This window comes from Toxotes jaculatrix, chromosome 10 (assembly GCF_017976425.1).
Source record: "Toxotes jaculatrix isolate fToxJac2 chromosome 10, fToxJac2.pri, whole genome shotgun sequence".
Taxonomy (NCBI): Eukaryota; Metazoa; Chordata; class Actinopteri; family Toxotidae; genus Toxotes; species Toxotes jaculatrix.
In genome coordinates, this window is record NC_054403.1 from 8,538,747 (window position 1) to 8,560,078 (window position 21,332).

The window sequence follows — 21,332 nt, forward strand, 5'->3', positions numbered from 1 at the left end:
TTTTCTCCTTTGAACCAGAAAGAAATAAACTGTGACCGCTAGTAGGTACTTTGCCAAAAACATGAACAGAACCACAGACTGCCGGAAGTATTCTTTTATAGTTATAGCTATTATTACTTTGTAGACTGACGTCTGTTTGTAAGGTCACTTTAGAGCTACATGTCTTCCTGCACTTTGCACTATTAATTATGTGTAACAGCAATAAAGATTGTTCATTCATAATCACTGTGTTTTGTAATGTGTTCTTATTGTGTATGGTGGTTTGGGGGGGGGGGGGGGGGGGGGGGGGTCAGCATATTATTGGACAATGTTCCCAGAGTTCAATGACTGAGCTATGTACACATTTAAATGCTCAGGTTTCTTTTTTTTTATTTCAAGAAAAATACATGCAAGGCAAAAGATTAGGAAAGGGGACAAAACATGCAACTGGTATGTGAATCTGAATCACATAAACCACACCAAAAAAACATATGAACCTTTTAAATAACCATTATGCTGTTTAGCCTACTTAACGTGTCTTACGTTATGATTTAACCTTTTTTTTCTATGTGTCTACCTGTTTACAGCACAAAGCCGTCTAAAGCTCTATGAAACTGAGCCTTATTTGGGTGGTGATGGTGGCGGCGGTGGTGTGTGTGTGTGTTGGGGGTGGGGGGGGCTGGTTTAATCCATGACGTCACCTGTGTCTCAGGTGCGCAGCAGGGGGCGCTGTTCCTCACAGCTGAGCCCATGCAGCCAGCAGCAGCGCCTGACAACTGATGCTGATTTTCTCATCCATACATGGTGAACTTAAAAAAAAAAAAAAAAAAAAAGCTGACATGCTGACATATTACCTTGCCGTGTGATGTAGCACGAGCTGCCAACATGCAGACATGTTATTGTAAAGGCGAATACACCAAATTATTTAATTTAATACAAATAATAATGAATATAATCTCTTTAATATTTCTATAGGTACTTATAGTGCGTTCCTACTGCACTTTATAAATTATTTATTGGGGTGTTTTTGCTTTGTACTCAATTCATTAAAGCGTCGTTTACGTTATTTTTGCATAAATCCTCCCTCTCTCTCAGTATGTATGTGCATGTGTATGTGTGCAGGGAGGCAGGGAGAGAGGGAGGGAGGCAGAGAGAGATCCTCCCTATATGGTGTGCGTTGCACCATTCCCTGGTCTGTATTATGAGTGGTGGCCCTTGTGATGCTGCAGCGAGGCGGGCGGGAGGAAAAGAGGAGAGGGGAGGGGTCGCTCCATCCCCTCGCTCCCACCGAATCCACTTCTCACAGCGCGCGGGCTGCTGGCGGGAAGGCACGAGAAAGAGAGAGAGAGAGCGATAGAGAGAGAGCGATAGAGAGAGAGAGAGAGAGGGAGGGAAAGAGAGGAGGGAGGGAGGGAGAGAGGAGAAAGCGTGTGTGTGCGTGTCTCTGTGTGTGCGCGTGGATTGCACCACCGCATCCCGTTCACCGTTTCTGCAGGCGGCCATGCGCTGATGGAGAGAATAAAACTGACAAGCTTTTCTTTTTCCTCAGATTTGTCCACCGCTGTGTCATTCCAGATGTGACTGACAAGTCGTTTTATGTCGCCTGCATTGAGTCCTGTGCCGTTCACCTCGGAGAGACTGTGACACCATGGCTTTGGTTATGGAACCTATAAGTAAATGGACACCAAAGCAAGTGCTGGACTGGATGAAAGGTAATATTGGATCTCTTCATTGCATCAAGCTGATAATGTTCATGCTGCTTGTGGTGAGAGTGAGGAAGAGGAGGAGGAGGATGGTGGCGGTGATGATGGTGAGCAGCGGAGGGCCACACACTGTGTGCATGTGTGCTCTCCTTATCCAAACCTGCAGGCTGACGTGTGATTTTAGCCGCTGTAACTGACTACTGTGAGACTGATTAAAGTCACTGAAGTAGAGTGAATGCGTTTGAGCCGGTGAAGTGAAATGGATGTCCCCAAGAAGCAGGGAGTGGAGGCTCAGCATTCTGTCATCTCGCTTGCTTGAGAGCGCACCCCTCACAAGCCAAGCCTATAGGCTGCTGCTGCTGTTGCTGCTGCTGATGGAGCAGCAGCAACAGCAGCAGAATACGTCTCATCAATGAAACTGGAAGATGTGTCATCTGCTCCTCCACTCACTGGCACATGCTGTAAAGCTCGTATCGCCACTTGCTGTGTGTGTATGTGTGCGTGCGTGCGCGTATGCCTACGTGCGTGTGCATGTATGATTAATGTAGTTAACAGCATGTAACCCCCCCCCCACCACCACCACCACCACCACCACCTCCACCCCAAATCCCCAATGCCAGCCGTACAGTCAGTTTCAGCACCGTGGACAGCGCAGTGCCTCCTGCCTTATAAGGCAAACGCACCGATCACACGCTTTTTTTTTTCTTTCTTTTTTTTTGCTGCTCGCCTTGCTGGCGCGAGATACGTCCCCTCCAAACAGACAGTATGAATGAGTAATCACTAATCATGCGTGTATGAGTGTGTGTGTGTGTATGTGTGTGTGTGTGTGTGTGTTCTCACACACTCTGGTCAGCCACGGAGCTGTGAGAGAAACTGTGGTAGGCCTATTGACAGACAATGGACAGGGGGGAGGGAGGGTGTCCGCAATCCCTTTACTTTAGAATGAGAATGACTTAATCAGTACTTGTGTGATGACTCAAACCTAAATGTGAGACTTGTGGTTGTGTGTCTGTATTACTTACACACTGAGTGATCAGTTTTTATATTTGGATTCGTGCATTTCCAAAAACTCCACATTCCTGCATGTGCTCCAGGACCACAAGTTCATTTTCATTATACTGAAGCACTAATGTCTGAGATTAGACGTCAAGGTGGTTGATAGACCCTCAGGGGACATGGTGAGGGAGTATTTGGGATGCGCTAAGTTAAGTGATTACGACGATGTTCCTGGTTTTATAATTGCTCTCCTCAAGCAGCCAGTGGAGTTATAGCTTCATCCTCTGATCCGTGGAGTGTTCATTTGGAAAGCTTTGCTCCTGCACCGTTCATTAAGAGAGGCTGAGTTGAAATTTGATTGGAGATTAGATTACTAACAGGACAAATGTGGTTAGAGTTTTGCAACATGGAAAATGCAATAAAAATGTTGATTTTGGTTTAGTTTTTTCAGAAAATGCCACACAATGTAATTTATTTACAGACATAGTTGTGCTCAGGATATCTAAAAGTGAGATATCAGAAATGATTTTTAAGCTTTTAAGCCATGACAGAAATTTATTGCCATTTGTAGATTTTTTTTTAGACATGCTGTCATTTTAGGAACTAGGTTAAATTATGAGCCAGCCAGTCCAAACAAAAAACAAAACAGAAAATGCACCTTAATCTCAAATGATGGCCTTTGTGAAGCTGACACTGGCACATCGAGCATATGGAGATGTTAATGAGGTGTCATGATTCAAACCTTTGAGCTGCACAAGGAAAAAAAATGAAGGATCATATTTCATTATTTGCCTACACTTTTGATCTCCACATATGTGTTTTTTGAAAGGCATCTCTTGGCTTCATTTTCATTGACTTTCGCCAGCATCGTCCCTGTTCCTGTGAGGCTCCCTGCTTTTACCTGTGGGGCTTCAAACCTAGACCCTCAGTGGCAGGCTTATGCTCAGATCTTATTTTCTTATGAATAAAGTAAAAGGCAAAAGGCTAGTATTAATCTGTATGCTCACACAGGCTTCACTTTGGCCTCTCTTTCTCGAGGCTCTTCATCTCTCTCACGCTGAGCTGAGTAATCTTGTGCCATTTTTAGGGAGCAGTGACACTGAGACCTCCTTCAGAAGTACTTTAGTGATTTCTCTTGCTTACCATAACAGAGAAAAGCACTTTAAATGTACACAGATATAAGACACATGGGTGCAGACAGCAAAACATTTGTCTACAGCTTTTATACAAATTGGTGTTAATACTATTTCACTGTGGAACGTAGGACCATCGACTGGCCATCAAAGTCTTTGGATTCTCATTCTTTCATGACTGAAATACTGTGCCTTTTTGTAGCATCACCTTTACATGACTCGAGTGTCCGATTTTATTTTATTTAGTGTTATTTTGGGGGGCATTAAACACCTCCACTAGACCAGTAGAGAGATGACAGGAAACAGGGAAGAGAGAGAGGTGCAACAGAGGCCCCCAGCCAGACCCTTAATGAGGACTCTGCAGCCAATAGTCAGTGCCTGACCCTCAAGCCTTGGGGACACCCCTGACTTTGTATCAGCCACAAAAATCTCAAAATTTTCAAAATATCATCCGTATTTTATCCATAATAGTACACAATAGTCTCACAATTTTACTTGCTTAACTTGAGGACAAGAAATGTATTTATTTATTTCAGAAAAGTGATTTGATGGAAATCTTCCCTAAAATCAAAAATGTTGCTGATTAAATACAATTTGCTTTTTCAACACCAACGTGCAGGGATTATGTAAATAGATTTTTGTAATCTATAAAAAGTGTATCCACAGGTCAGCGTAGATCTTATACCTTTCTTGTTCTTAGTTTAATCAAAAGTCAGAAGGAACTTTCTTTTACCACATGTTTTTTGAAATACATTTGTTAGACTCCATTACTCTGAGATGTGGTGGAGTAAAAGTATAGAGTAACACATTAGTGGAAAACATAAGTACAGCAAAAGTACTGAGTTACCTTCCACCACGAAGTATTGGCAGTCTCTGGTACCTTTTTGGCTACATTTGCATTGAGGTTGGCCAAATGAGATCATCAGCTTGGACTGTATCAGGTTTTGTAACATTCATCAGAGAAAGTGACAAATTTAAGACTGCACTTTTCAGGAATCCATCTTTCCCAAGAGCAACTAAAGAAGTAAAATCACTGCTTTGTTCAAGCTGCACGAGCTTTATCCCGAACTTGTGGACAGCAGGTCCTTTCCCTCAGTAGTCCAGTCCTGTCATGTGAAATAATATGGGACAGAGGGATGGGAAACTCTGCAGCAGTCCCATCGAGAAAACCTGACACAGCTAGCTACCAGGCCAAGCAGACTATACTGTATCTCTCACTGCTGTAGAAGAACTGCTCCAGCAGCAGAACGCTGGTGAGGCTCACAGAAAGATGACTCATTTGTTTTGATTTGAACACCCACACCGGAGGAGTTTCCTCTATGTGTGTGTGTGTGTGTGAGGGTATGTATCCGCTCGGGTGTGTGCAGACGCAACTGATGTGTAAAGTATGACGCGTACTGATCTGTGCTTTAACGTGTGAGGCAACAAAGAAAAATGGACTTCTTCTCCTCTGCTCTCGGTGCTGTGTTCACCTCGTGAGATCACTCCGTGCTTTCAAGCGTGCAGTATCGGCCGCCTGCCGATGCATACATTGACGGGAAAATGAATAAGGCAGTTCACTTTTCCTGCAGTAATCTCTCTTTTCCTCGTCATGTGCTGATGTGTTGGAACAAAAAAAGCATCCAGAAATAAAGCGACGTGTGACATTTCAGTCAGTGTATGTGACTGTGAATGACCGAGATCACGATCACGTTTAGATGAAATTCAGCTTATTGTGTGTTGAAAATTTAAAGGCATAAATGTGCGGCTGTGGTGCGACACGGACAATGGGACCGAACACTACAGCAGGAAATGCTTTATTCCTGCGTTGAGAGAATCCCCTGGATGTTATTTGCTTGTTTGAGTCTCCTGGGGTGTCGAGGACCATGTTTACTCCCCTTCCATACTGTGACCCCTGATTTAGTCTCCTGCTGACATGGTAAGGAGGTCTGTGTAGAAAAACACGCTTCCCCTGGCTCTGACTGTGTGCTTGTTGTAGTTTCAGCTGCATTAAAGATTAAAGAGCGTGCCTTATTATGGGGAAACACACACACACATATACACACATTGAGGAATCTCCTCCAGTCCTCCATTTTCACACACAAAAGAAAAGCAGAGATGCGCTGCAGATGCACATGGATACATGCACTCAGAGGAAGGCACATGTTCACTGAAATATATGGTAGGTACAGTACCTGCAGTATATATGCACATTGACACACATGCATGGACACACAAACTCTGGAGCAGCAGCTTTAAGTGGGGCATCGGTAGTCATGGAAACCAGATCTGATCGTGTTGGAGTCACAGCACATGTCATAAGATGGGGAAGCAGCAACATGCACAGATTCCCAATTGACATCCTATATGCCACACATACAATGTGTGTTTAGACACATAGCTAGGCGCGTATGCATGCAGCATTTGCACACACACACACACACACACACACACACACGGAAGAGCTTCCTCTTCTGTTTTATGGCCCCGTGCAAAAAGGGGGAGAGGAGAGCAGGGACGTGGATTCAGAAATGGGGAGGTGTGAAGCAAAATGAAAGAAAGGCTGAGGAGCCTAAGATGGGGGAGGAAGCAAAAGAGTGTGCAAGGGGAAGGGTTGGCATGACGGAGGAAGAGGGGGAAGAGCACAGAGGCGATGGCAGAGTGGTGCGGAGAATGGGAGATGCAGTGGGCATCATATCAAAGCACCCGCTCTATCCGGCTGCTCAGACACAGGGGCCTGTGTGTGTCTGTGTGTGTGTGTGTGTGTCTATGGATGTTCGTATGTGTTTTACTTGGTTGATTTTGCACCTGTTGTTCTGGGGGGTTGTAGTTTAACAAGCCCATATATCTTCAAGCAAAGTTTCTCACCCTGGGGGTCCAGACACCGCATGAGGTCGCACGATATACAAATGTGGTCACTGGAGATTTCTGAATATAGCAAGATTTGTCCAGCATTTGTCAGTGTAAATGCTGGTGTTACAATAAGAAACCCCAACTTAATAGATCAAACTATATTTCAAAAATAGATCTAGAATTAAAGCTTTTATCCTATTATAGTAGCCAGGACTGCTGTGTGGTGTTAACAGTTCATTTCATCTCAGCTGTCATCACTCTATACAGCAAAGTATGGCTGAGATCTGTTTAAGCTCAGACCAACAGCTGGGTCTTGCAAAGTGTTTCAGAATCATAAAAATCACTTGATTGAATCATCTCCGAGGCATCATGGTCGCTGAGTCATTTGTTTTGGTCTCTGACAGAGTGTCAGCGATCTGAGGGAAGTTATAATGCATCTTATAGCACTGATAGTTAATAATGAACTTATTATTAACCACAGCAGAACAATGACTCAGAAATTAACAGGATCATAATAATAACCAATAATTTAAGAAGATTCATGAAGGAGGTCAGGTATGGGTACAGATATTAGTGTTTCCCACGGATTATTAGCTCAGTTGTACTGACCAATCAAAGCGCTCACAGCCAATGGAATAAGTATTTCATAATTAATCTTGTGTTAATTGATTTTTTTTTTTTTTGGCTACTTAGGGGCAGAACAACAAGCTCTAAATACAACACTATATATTACGATAACACGATATATTATCACCTTTATAAAGTTGAAATGAAGAGAAGAGTTTAACAAAAAGTTGCCTATTTACAGTGTGGAGTGATTAGTTTAGAATGATATTTCTGGCTAAGTGTTTGTCCAATATTCACTCTTAATTTTGCTCTGGTTTGTTATCCACCAGTCTCTCAGAAAAATATATCTTTAGCCTCTAAATGCAAAATGCCCCACTAGTTTCACAAGCAAGCTGGGGTATGCTAAAAGATTAGGAAGTACTGAGGGGAACTGCAGTCAGGTGATCGCTATGACTGACACTTTTTTCAGTACATACAGTCGTTTAATCCACTGATAATTTCCCTGCAAGTTAGGGCACATGAGGTAAAGCTAAAGTTCACCTTAACATATTATTGTACTTCCAGTATGACTGCAGTCACTTCAGATTCTTTCAGGTCAGTCAGATCCTCAGAGTCGAGCTCTGCCTCTGAACTCCTTGCAGCTTCCCAGTTGACCCTGTTTTCCTCCTTCCTGTTCCTTAAAACTGCCTCTTGACACCTCCCTGGTAGCCGGATTTCAGAGAGGAGGCTGCGGTGCACTTGAAAGCTCATATACCGGGGAGCTAAAATGCCACGGTCTTAAGAATATTCTGTCATGATGTGATGAATATTTCACAGTAGGAATATTTTTAGTGAGTGTTGTGTCTTTTCTTCGCACTCAACGAAGCACTTACTCCAGCTGGAGGCTCACAGCTCTTAGCCCAACCTCCACTCTGACCAAAGCATGCTCTCAGAGGAAAACACAGGTTTGACAGTTTGATTTCAGTTGATGTTAATGGCCAAGCAGCAAAGTTACAGCCATGTGAGTTGTTCGATTTGAGATGTAAATGTAGCCTTTTTTTTTTTTTTTATTGCGGCCTTCAACAAGCTTTGAGGCAGTGTGTGGAAAGCGTATACAGTATGTGTGTTTGTCTGTGTATTTATAGTGTGTATGTGTACTCCTTAGCCTAGCATCAGTGCAGGGTCCTGAGGGGCAGCAACTGCAGATCCCTCACTTCTGCTCAGAGGCCTCTCTCACTCTGGTTGCTTGGCAACCCTCGTTTGTCCGAAGGGGAGGGGTTTATTTTACCCAGGAAAGAGGAAACGATTGGAGCGAATTGCATGAAATGTGGATGAAGCTGTTAACATGAGATGCTTGCTCAAGTCTCAGGACACTGGGATTCGGTGAGGGTCGGGATTGAGGCATCCTTCCATGTCTCTTATAGAGATAAATCAATTTTACTCACTCAAAAATATATTTTCCTCACATTCAGCAAAAGAGAAACAAACAAAAATATTGAGAAACATTAAAAACCTACTGCCTTTATGGTAACGTTGGGGTTTAACAGCATTTTATTGAGTTGAAATCCAGCATAGAATTGAATCACTGAACGTGAGCCCTTTCAGACAAAGGATAATTCTGGATAATTAGAAATACATTATGCCTATGCCCTGCAGTGCGATCACTGATGATAAACACACTATAAAGTCTAATAGTTTATTTTAAATCCTTCATCAAATCTTATTTGTTTTAGCTATTGACAATTTTGTGGAACAAAAGTTAAAAGTAACTAAATGTTTGAACGCTACGGCTCAGAAATTTACAATCATACTACAAACATTCAAGTTTTATCATACAGATTTAGCTGAAAGTCTCGCTAAATGTTTTGTCTGTTGCTTTGTGCTAATTAAAAAGAGAAAGAAGAAATAACCTTACGGTCCCTGAATGCTTGGTTTTATATACAGTGTTTCTCTAACATTAAATATTCAGGACCAAACAAACATCAATTAAAGGTGAAGTTCAGAGAAACAACTTCTTTGTTCTTATTTATTAAGAGTTTAACACTCAAAATCTAGTGAATTTACTTTACTGGGACCGTGTGAGTGTAGTCTGATCGGATCTGACTGAGAGTGGCTAAACAACATGAGCAAACAAATGCTGATTGATGAGTGGACGTTTGTAACGTCGCCCGTCCAAGCGAATCCTCTTCAATTCAAACTAGTGAGAAAAGCACAGACAAAAACACGAATACAGAAGCGGCTCAAGTGAAGTGACCGAATTAGTTTTAACAGTGACAGATAACTGTGTTTTTCTGAAGGACTATAGTGCTCATTCAGTATTGAGAAGTAGCATGTGAACAGGTCTTTCAGAAACAAACCCAAAATAGGACCAGCAATCAAAACCCTACCATTGCTACCATTGTGGTGCTTTTGTCCAGTAAAAATAGAAAAAATGTTTCCCATTCAACTGAAAAGAGGAGCATACAAAAGTGGAAAAAAAAAACACAAATCCAAGCATCACAGCATAATTTAAGAAATGCAAAATCCAAATGCGTGTTCAATGACTTGGATTGTCATTTGATGTCGTGCTGCATTCAGTAATCTGCAATCCAAAAAAAAAAGAAAAAAGAAAAAAAAATGTTTCTATTACTACTTAAGTTTATCAAAACTATGTTAGAGTGTGGAAAAAGAAAACATGGTTGACTTTTGAAACATTTGTGTTACAAAAGGCTGTTTAAAGTGTGAAAACTTGAGAGATATGCGGGTCTTTGCCCGGTTCAGCAAATACCGTTCCATACTGAGTTCCTGAAACACAGCAGGAAAAACAATATTTACAGGAAACACACTAGAGTGGTCTGGCATCACCACATGAGCTGAGCCTGCTGTAGTGGAAGCTGGTGTAAGCACAATTTCAACTATCTATGGTTAAACTATGATAAAATATCTTATTCCCAAGTCAGTATAGCTTCCAGGAGAAATGACGTGATTACACAGAGAGACACTTCTACAAGATTTTTGTTTATTTCAGCTGCATACAGGCTTTGTTTGACTCCTATTACGCTGCATGGCCTATTTAAGCCTGAGGTCAGTTTTCATGCTTCCTGCAGTTACCGTAAACAGTCTGATGTGCGAAGGCATCTGGACGGCAGGATAAAGTATTTGTTGTCTGATCATATCTAGTTGATTTTAATATCATGAACTGTCTGGCAGGGTGCAGTAGTGACGAACCTGATCCCTGTATGTTGTTCAGTTTGTGTGTGTTAGTGAGCACCATGTGCTATTTCCAGCTGGCATATGAACTCAGCAGATGAACCCAGATCAGCTGTTTGTCCTCTAGGGGAGGCATTCTGACTCATGTGATTGACTAACAGCTGTGTGTCACACTATGTGTGTACATGTATGTCTATGCATGCCCGTTTTGGCATGTGTGCATGCATGTGAGTGAATATCCACTTACATTTGATACAACAAATCCCATCATATCTTAAAGGGAATGTGCACTAAATGCACTGAGGTCAGCTCAGCAACCCATTCAGCTATGTGTGTGTGTGTGTGTGTTTAAGAAGTAGGACATAGCTATAGTAGGAGGCTTTCCCAGAGGAAGCCATGGTAGTCAGCCTAGACCTCTTTGATTCTTTATTCATCACCTCTTTGTATAATTTATAAACTTTATGCGCTACTGTGTGTGGAGAGAGGAAGAAGGAGAGGGGTAAAGGTGCAACAATTAATGAGTGGACACCAGGAAGAGGACTGAAGGGGCGACTAGAATAATAAGTGTGAGAAAGTAATTTCACTTCTTCCACCTGCAGAGAATCTTAAATGTGCAATGAAGACATTATCTTGTCATCATTTTGCAAATGTGGCAAGATATTACATTTGCCATTACATGCCACGTTGTATGACATGGCTACTATTAAAAAGTGTTTCTACACTTTAGAAGGAGAGGCAGGGGTGTAAATGGGGAAGGACAAATGTGAGAAAGAGGGAGCGGCAGAGGAAATGAGAGCAAGGTATTGGTTTGGATCGGGAGGCTGACCCTCCTTAGGTATGGACACGAAGACTTCCATTTTGTGAAATAGCCATCTCTGTTTTGTTTTTAGTTTTTTTTTTTCCCTGTCTCTCTCATTGTGAGGTGAGTCAGTGGTCTTATATTCAGGAATCCTAGTTTTTAGCTGCAGGGCTTTCTTTCTGCTCTGCCTCCGTGTTCTCCGCTCTCACAGCTGCTGGCTAGCTAAAGAAATCTGCACGTTCAGTCCGCTTGTGCATATCTCTGCCAACACTGGTGATGATTTATTAAACTACACCAGACTAATTTCCCACTGTAGTAAACATTTTACATTCACAGGAAAGAAAAACAACGCATTTAAACAGAAGGCTGGAATGTAACACTGCACTTTCTTTTATTCAAGAATCAATCAACAATCAAGAGCTCTCATTCTTACCCACGACTTCCACACATCTTTTTATTTAATGTGCAGGTTTTGGTCACAGTTGCTCTCCGGTCCTCTCTCCCTGCAGCTGTAGCTCAGACTCAGACTACCACCTTAATTTAGGTCCTCTATTTAAGTCTTCTTCATCTTCCTACCTTTGATTTGGACTTTCAGATTTATGCAAATATGATGCACATTTAAAATTACATTTGTGTAGTTCTCACTGTTTATCCTTTTTTTTCAGTTCTTTTTGGTGGTTACACAAATATCACCAGTCTCCTCTGCTGAGGCTTGGCTCCTGCTGTTTTTACCTACAGTTTAATACTGGTGTATTACCTAGGTCACAGGTGTCCGGCAAGGGGGGAGTTGTACGTCTCAGCGGTGAGGATCACTTCCGCGTTCAAAAAGCTGCAGTTCCTCGGCTGCCGCTGGGGGCTGGCTCCAGAAGTGAGCAATGGACAGAGCAGCTCCGTCAGTAAGCGGCTGCTGTTGTTTGTGTGCTGCTGTAACTGTAAGTGGATAGTGGGTGGAGGCAGCGGTGAAAGCCGGTAAATATTAAATATTTTATTATATTATTATTACTATCATTATTTCTATGGTTATCATTAATAATAATGACAATAATAATGTTTTTTTTAACGTTTTAGTGTATTTTGTTAATATGAAATAATAATGATTGTTTCATAGTTGACAGGCTAGAAATAAATTTCCCCCCACAACTCCACCAAACCCTGCAGCTCCACCTAAAACCTCTCTATCTGAAACAGTCATGTTTAAAACACAGCAGCAACATTATGATCTCTGTTGTATGCTGTGTGTCGCGGTCGTACGGGGTCGAGCTAGTCGGGTCGGACTCGGGGACTGTCGTATGGTGGATGTAGCTGCCGCTTAGCTTGTTAGCCTAGCTGATTAGCTGATTCGCCTTAGGCTAGCTCGGTTGCTCCGAGCTAAGTGGCCGGGTTCTCGGCCGGCTGACCCCGGCTGACCCGTAGAGTAACCGCCTCTCCGCCAAACATGGAAAGCACACTCCCACTAAAATCCAAGACGGCGCAGCTCTAATGCCCATGGTTTGGTCACAAACCATGGTCTTACACAGTCTATGGTGTCCGGTGATATCAACCCGGCTACTAAAAGTTAGTCCACACCTTCCAACCAATCAGAAATCAGAATTTTCAGAGGCAGTGTAAGAAATTAGTAACTATAAATGATGGACATGGTAATTAAATGTAGCGTAATACAAGTGATATGTAAATTAAATGCTCAAGTAAAGTACAAGTACCTTTTTTTTTCATAACTGCACAGATGTTCCCCTAGCATCACCTGATTATGACACCAAATTACATACACACATGTAAAAACAAGTCATTACATGCACGTACTTGATTTCACAGGTATAGCTTTCACATACTTCATGTGCAAACTTGATATCATAATAGATTTGCCTGGGATATCATTGCATTATCATTTGTGAAACAAAGACTAACATATGGGATATGAGGGTTTGTCTATTGGGAGTGGATTCCATTAAGCAGTGTTCACAAGTGTTTCTATAGTGCAGAGCCTCTTACTGATGTGTTAGGTTTAAAATTGCTCTGCTCTGCTGTATGTAACAGATTGTTTGTCTGTGTCACTCAGAGCAACTGTGGGCTTATATTTTGTCTATTATGTCCCATGGCATACCAAGAGCAAGATGCCTCTTGCTCAGCCTTTGTATCGAGTGTGTGTGTGTGTGTGCGTGGTGACTGTGTTAAGGTGCTACCACACTGTCTGCTCTCTGTCAGCAATGTTTCCCTTGGGCATCAGTGTTTTCCTCACAGCTCCACTCGGCTTTAACAACATGTCTCCACAGAGGCGTCAAGACCCTGAATAACAACAGCAGTTGTAATTGTATTTGTATGTGTGATTGTGTTTGAAGTGTGTGTTCACGGAGGGACAGAGTGTATTGTTTGTGTTTCTCTGTGGCTCTCTGAGTGTAGTATGTGTGCATGGATTTGCTTCCTCTCATGCGTTATTGCTCTGTGTGGGCTCATTTTCGAGCAGGCTTGTTCATTAGGTCTGTGGGGAGGAGTGCTTTCTGCTGACTTTGTTTGGTTCAAAGCCTGAGGCTCTTACTGATCAATAGTAACCCGGACCCACCACGTCTATGTGCAGCTGACTGGATCTCTGCATGGCAGTCAGCCACAGCTCATCAGCGGAAAGTCATACGTCAGTGTTACTCACACCTTTCTAGGTATATTTTGGACACACCCTTAATCAATCAGAATGCGCATGAAATTCAGTCTTTTCACTTTGCAAACTCTGAAAACAATCGAAATGCATTGCTTGTGTTCCCCTGCAGTGACATAAAAGGAAATCTTATTAGGGCATGGTGTGCAATCACCATCAGATATTGGAAAGCTGGATCAACCTTTTTTTTTTCTGGGTGACAGTTTGTAAGTTGACAATGAAGCATTGAAGAGATCTCTTTCCTTAGGCTGGTGTTTTGTTTATATCTGGCAGAATGAAACACATTTTTACTTATTGTCTGCGTTCATGCCTGACTTCTGTGCTGCAGCTAACTGGACCAGGATTCAGCATACAAGACTGCAAAAAGGAAATCAGATTTGTGTGTCTATCAATTAATGATCAACAGATTTTCTTGTGTGCGTTTGTTTCTGGAGGGGTAGACAGCCAGCTGAACACTTCACGGACCAATAACACTAAAAATAATTTGTCCTTTTCGGTGAAGGCTAACCAGCAGGATTCTAATAAATGGTGATAGCAGATAGAACCATCAGCACAGGCTAATCTACGCCTGTCTTTGGTCTCTGCAGGTCTGGACGACTGTCTCCAGCAGTACGTGAAGAGTTTCGAGCGGGAGCAGATGGGGGGAGAGCAGCTGCTGCACATCACCCATCAGGAGCTGGAGGAGCTGGGCGTCACCAGAATAGGACATCAGGAGCTCATCCTGGAAGCTGTCGACCTCCTCTGCGCCCTGGTTAGTCAGCTTCTGTTAGCCCTCTGACTGAGATGCTTTTTCTCAATTGATGATACTTTGGAAGGAGGTTAAAGAAAAAGCATACTTGCTTTAGCCTGTATTTCTTCTTACACTCAGTGATTAGTGTTCAGCTACACCTGACAATCTTTTACTTCCTTACATAGGTTGTGGGGCTCCAAACAAAACTCCTGCCACGCGTTAATGTGTGTCTTCATTTGTCATATGCCAAGAAAATACAGTATTTTGATACTGTAACCAAGAACTATCACTCTCCAACACATACAGTTTCCAGTATGACCAGGTATATAACCTCAGTTCTTCAGTTTATTGAGTGGGTTTGTTCATTGGGTTTAGCTTTGGTGAACTTTGACACATGAATTTGTGTCGTTAACCAATAGCACACTAGCTTGACAGTGCTGGAGAGCCAGAGTCCATAATGGAGGAGGCTAACTCAGCTGCACCATCCACTTTTATTTTTCATTTATATAAACTGCTCCACAGAGGAGGACTGGTTTGCGGATAGTTATAAGAAAAGAGCTGACAGTACAAATACATCTTTTGAATAAACTGTGTGAATATAATGTCCTGTTAGCGACTGCTTGGTAGCATAGACAGCTTGCATACTGCTAGCACATTCCCTTCTGGCCCATGTTTTAATGGTTTGCTTGCTAACTACTCCTGATTTAAATCCAAATTTTGCCAATATTAAATAGTTTAATCTTATTTTTGTAAGTTTTGAGAACATTAGTTTCTCCTGTAAAATGAAACTGAAATGAAAGGTGTTTTTTTGTGGAAAAACATATGAAATATCAGAAATATCATAAAATATTGTTTGGCATTGATGCCAAAACTGAGATACTGTATAGTGTCCAAAGATTTCAGACCATAGCCAGCCTTAGTATCTCAGTATTTTAGACTGTGCTTTATGCATTAGCAGGTTTAGGATTTATGTTTAAAAAAAGCTGTCTCTCTTTGCCAGAATCACATTAAGACCAAATCTGAGTAAAACTTTCCAAGAATAGATTTTTTTCATGCAACCACTATCTTTCTCAGGTAGAAAGATTCATATATTGGTTGTTTTTTTTTATTTTCCTCAACCAGTTATTGATATTGGCTTAAGAAATAGCTAGAAAAATCCTCTATCATTTGGGCCCTGCTTTGTGTGTGCTGCCTCGGTCACTGCTGACTGTATGTGCAGTGGCCCTGTTCAGGATTAGGGAATTAGGGAGAATTAGGTGCTACTCTCCCAGAGAGAGAAAGAGGGAGAGAGGAAGGGGGAGTGAAAGGAAAGAGAGCGGAAGAGAGAGAGAGAGAGTATGTAGAAAGAGTATGCAGGATGCACCTTATCTCCCAGGCACACATGGCTGGATTAGTTGGGGTTTGAATGTGTGTGAGAGAGAGTGAGTGTGTGTGTATGTGTGTGTGAGTGTATGCGTACATGCTTGTGTGTGCGCTAATCAGCACCTCTTCTCATTCAGATGTTCCGGCATGGGAATGAGTGTCCCAGAGCAGCAATCACCATATGTCCTGGAACTGGACACACCACACACACACACACACACACACACACACACACACACACACACACACACACACACACACACACACACACACACACACACACACTGGTAGACCAGATGAACCACTAAGTTTTAAAGGATAATACCATTTTATTACAACTTGGGTCTTACTTTTTGGAGTTTTAGCTATAATTCCTATCAGACATAATAACACTGGATGTTGACTGCTGAGATCAGGGAACACATTAACATCAGGGGGAGAAACATGAGCAGTCAAACAATCAGACTTTTTCAAACAAAGGTTAGACAAGTTAATTTGTAAGAGAAACTGTGAGCAGTAAAATTATTACCAAACTGACCATTATAATACTCAGTCACAGTTTACAGACAGGCTTCATTTAATTTTGACCTAACAGACTTGCCATAGTTATGCATGCATACAGTTTTCCTGTCCAAATCGGGATTACTACTAACATTTTTGGTAAGCTCACTTGCAGTTTAGATAATCTGACTAAACTGTTTTGCAGCTTCTCTGATCGTGCCACTGTTCATCTCTTACCCCACTGGACTCTGTTGTAGTGATATCGCCATGTTCCCAGATCACATCAATTACTTCTGTGAGTGCAGTTTTATTATTGCTGATAGAAATAATGACTAAAACTGCAAAAATATTGTTGTGATAAAGCAGAATTATCCTTTAAGGATACCTGAAGTCCCCAGATAAGAAAGAGACACAGCTCTGCAGTGCGTGTAGACTGTGAATATTTGGATAATAAAGGACAATTCACTGTCGTCAGCAATATAATCCATCATAAGGAAATCAAAACCCCATTCCCCTGGCTCAACCATTATGACTTTCTGGTCTTCCTGCAGTAAAAAGAGGGAAGCTTCTATGGCCCTGGATCAATGCAAGTTTCAAGCGCTGACTGAGCTTTCAGTCGCGCTGTAAATGTGGAAAAGTCCCCTCTTTTATGCCTATGCAATCGAGTTTTTGCCCCCAGCATCTATGCTAAGTAGGCTTCTATGTGTGCAGTGAATTTTCAGCAAGACGTGCTGAGAAAAGGGCACAACGTAAGAATAAAATGACTTCTCATCCCAATATCTGAACTGACACATGCACATGTAAATGACATAGACGTGGGTGTCATTGTATTGAAGTGACATAAAAAGAGCAAATTAAAACACCTGAATTTAACTACTCAGAGAATAAAACACAGAGGAAGGCAAGCAAGTGAACGCCGTCTCTCTCAGGCATTAATTCATCTTGACATCAAAGTCAGCTATAGGAGCCAGGCCGTGGCTTTGAACGGAATTATCAACTACTGCAAGTATTTATCATTTTTTATTGCCACACAGTATATTTAGAAAAAGATTTTCAAATAATCAGAAAATCATCAGATTAACGTATAATTTAAAATGTTAATGTAGTAATATATTTGTTTTAGAGATCTCTTTGTATCCCAAAGATTGTATCTGTCCAACACCTATTTATCTCACTTTGAGAAACCTATCACACAAATTGCCATTTCTTTCCCCTGGTAACCTGTAAGGCAGATAATAAGGCTGAACCTCTCTTTTCCACTTCAGTGGCAGAGGCACACCATCATTATCTAATGACACTGGACAAAATGCAAGAGACAAGCTCTGTAGAGGTCAAAAGTCTGTCAGGGCTAACGCACGGACAAACACATTCATATCTATCAGGAATTCCAAGTTTTTAATCAATCCAATCTTCATTTGTTTGGATATAGTAGAAGTACCTGGAAGAAAACCCAGTCAAACAGACAGGATATTCTGACTACAAAACATCTTGCAAGCAACTTAAGTCTGAGCGTCTTCTCAGAACCCTTAAAATATCTTGGCATAATCACTAATAATAATTAGGTAGCATTATTATGTTTCCAACTTCAAAGTCCCCCATTCTTCTTTTGTTCTGACAAAGTGATTCATGCCTTCCTCTCCTCCTCTAACTCTTTCATGCAGATGAGTCAGCTTTCTATGTTGGTTCCTCTTCAGTGCTACCCTGCGTGACTCCACATTGATTTCCAGAATCCTGTTGGTCACTTCAGAGTCACTAAATGTTTCGCCATAGTTAATATTTCTTGTCCTTTTCATCCTCATTTGAACATTTGAGCTATTTAGACAGGACTCCTCAGATGCTCCATAAGAAAGTGAGATGACATCCCAATTACTGTCTGCACTTCACTCACTCAACGTATTTCGTTTGACTCTAGACTGTTGCCAGGTGTGTGTGCACATATGCAGTATTTACCTCCATTTTGCACATGTGATTTCAGTCTAAAAGTTTTTTTTCCTAGTTGTTTGCTTAAGGGAAACGCTTTCTGAATTAAAACATTTTGTTTTGAATCCTCACATAAAATACTCTTTACAAACACATCAAACCATGTGCAGCTTCACAATTTGTGTTCCGTTTTTTTTAAGTAGCTGAAAACAGCTTTTTTTTTTCAAATATAATTTCAGACTCATTTGAACTAAAAATAGACGTTCCTTAAAATCAAGGGGAAGAAAAAAAACAAAAACAAAAAACGCTGGTTTCAGTTTGAAGCCAGTGCTCATGATTAGAAAATTGTAGCTGCACTTGGTTTTGGTAAATAAGAAAAACCTGTAGTAAAAATGTATAAATGTGCTCATAACACACTCCAAGCTGAAAGTGACACAAATACAATCAATATTCTCTTGATTAATAGAGGTTACGTACTCTCTCAAGGGCCCTGAAAAGCTTATGTTTAAGACTAGTGAATGTGAAGTAACAGTGGAACAAGGCTCATTAATATTTTACTCTTGAGAGAGAAGGATTAAATGCAAAGTCCTGCTTTTTACCCAAACAGTTCATAAGCGATGTTTGAGTGTGATTCTGTGGACAATGGTGGAAATATCAGCATAGAGGAGAGGCCACTCCACACGTAGCTGCTATGGCAACCACATCGACATGAAGTTAGGAGAGGAGGGGGGCTGGGGGGTGGGGGTTGCTCTAATGGCATTGCCCTCTTACTGTATTGATTTGACACACACAGGCACCCATATGCACGCACTGCTCAAATTATTTCTCTCTCTCTCTCTCCACACACACACACACACATACACACACACACACACACACAAAGTCATTCAGACAGTCGACACAAGGCATTATGCCCCTGCTTCATCTCAGCACTCTGTCCCCCGGAGACAGCCGCACACAGCTTCAGATCGAATCATAGGACAGCCTAATTACAGCTGTGCAAACATGTACGCTCCAAGTTCATGTATACATCTATGTTCACACAGAATACAGAAGATTATACAGAACGCAGTGTATGCATGACCCAGTTTCAGTGAGATGCATAGCTGGGTGCTTTCTCTTCCTCTCTCTCCCTCTCCCTCTTGTCTTCTGCCTCTTTAGTTCCTCAGCTCCGTCATTCTCTCTCTCTCTCTCTCTCTCTCTCTCTCTCTCTCTCTCTCTCTCTCTCTCTCTCTCTGCTGCCACCACTGTGAAACCCTCTCTCCTTTGTAGTCACTGTGGTCGTGACTGTGTAGAATAGATCCAGAGGCAGGGGAGGAATAGATACGTCTAGCTCAGCCTGTGCATCTGACTATACAAGGATATGTTCGTGTGTCTTTTTGTGTGTGTGTGTGTGTGTGTGTAGCCTTTGTGTCAGCAGGAATCAGGCTCTGTCAGGCAGGACATGACTAGAGGTGCCTTGGGACACTGAGAGCAGTGTGGCTCAGTGGGTCTATGTGAGTGAGTGTGTGTGTGTGTGTGTTTATTTAAAAGGGTCATAGTGTCGTAATGGGGCTACTCAACCAGCTTAGTGCTCTTGTATCAGAGCAGAGGGTGGATGTTTTATGAAAATGCTAATGGTTATTCAGAGATAGTCATTCTAATTTCAGTTCATTCCACTCAGCGTTACCATTCATGGTTCAGCTGCTGTTGATCTGCGTTTCCTCCGTTTAATCAATATTTAGAATGATATAAATTACTTATGTGTTAAATCATTTCACATGAATTTTCCTACTGTAAAATTTCTTTGTCAGTTTACAGCATCACGGATTTTAAAAAGCCTTTAGTTGATAGAAATAGATCAACAGTTTAATATTCAATAGTTTGGACAAATTACTTTCTTTCGGAGAATTACATAAGAAGATCAATACCGCTCTCATGTCTGTGCATTAATTATGGAGCTAAAGCCAGGAGGATTAGCCTAGCTCAGCACAAAGACTTGGAAGCAGAGGGCGACAGTTAGCCTTAGCCTATATATGTATTTTTTTTTACCTTTGAACAGAGCCAAACTTTCTGTGTCCTCCTGCGTACAGCGTTTAAGCTAAGATAGGCTAATCACCTTCTGGCTCGAGATATTCTTACTCAATCCTTGGGAGGAAAGTCATTTTCCCAAAATTTTCAACTATTTGTCAAACCTTTGATTGTATAAATCTCTCCAATAAATCACAAAGAACTTCAAACCAGTGATGTGTAAGAACATCAGACAAATATCCTGTAATTCTGCTTCTAAAATGAATCCTTCTGTTTGTCCTCCAGAACTACGGCCTAGAGACAGAGAACCTCCGGACTTTGTCCCACAAGCTGAACGCTTCGGCAAAGAACCTCCAGAACTTCATCCTGGGCAGACGGAGGGGCGGACACTACGATGGACGAGCTTCCCGGAGGCTACCCAATGATTTCCTTACCTCAGTGGTGGATCTGATTGGTGCAGCCAAGAACCTTCTAGCCTGGCTTGACAGGTAAGGATTAGGTCTTAGTCTGTTAAATAAATCTGGATCTTTAATTTGTAGAACAATATATTAGCTGTTTATAATACCTTATGATCTCCCTCCGACTCAAAGTTTCATCAATACTACAACATATACTTCACAGAGATAGTCTATATTGTTCGGCATCATATAGACAGAAGAATACAACTGCGAGCATAAAACTGTTTTTGTTGTGTTATCGTGAATTTCTATCAGCTGATGGGCCCATATGAAGAGGAGAACACATACAGCAAAGCAACGTTGAGCTTTTGTAGATCCCTGAGTTGCGTCGCCTCCTGGTCACAATATAAAACCAAATATTGTTGTTTGTCTTTTTCCGTTGCTCCTGTCTTCTGAGAGGAGCTGGGAATAGCGTTTATTTCTCTCTCTCTCACTTCCCTCTAACAGCTTTTAACATCACACTTTCAGGAAATAAATGAATGGAACAAAATTAAATGAAAACACCAATATAAAATATAAGTACTTTT

At 41.7% G+C, this 21,332-nt stretch overlaps 1 protein-coding gene across 1 annotated transcript in view; it reads left to right on the top strand.

Moving 5' to 3' along the window:
- Positions 1-1,627: 1,627 nt before the first annotated feature.
- The window catches only part of si:ch211-26b3.4 (connector enhancer of kinase suppressor of ras 2), a 56,206-nt gene continuing 36,501 nt past the window's right edge, over positions 1,628-21,332 (top strand). Inside the window, exons 1-3 of the mRNA XM_041047812.1 lie at positions 1,628-1,691; positions 14,412-14,575; positions 20,633-20,835. Of these exons, the coding sequence (XP_040903746.1) occupies positions 1,628-1,691; positions 14,412-14,575; positions 20,633-20,835 (431 nt within the window). The remainder of the gene's footprint in view (positions 1,692-14,411; positions 14,576-20,632; positions 20,836-21,332) is intronic.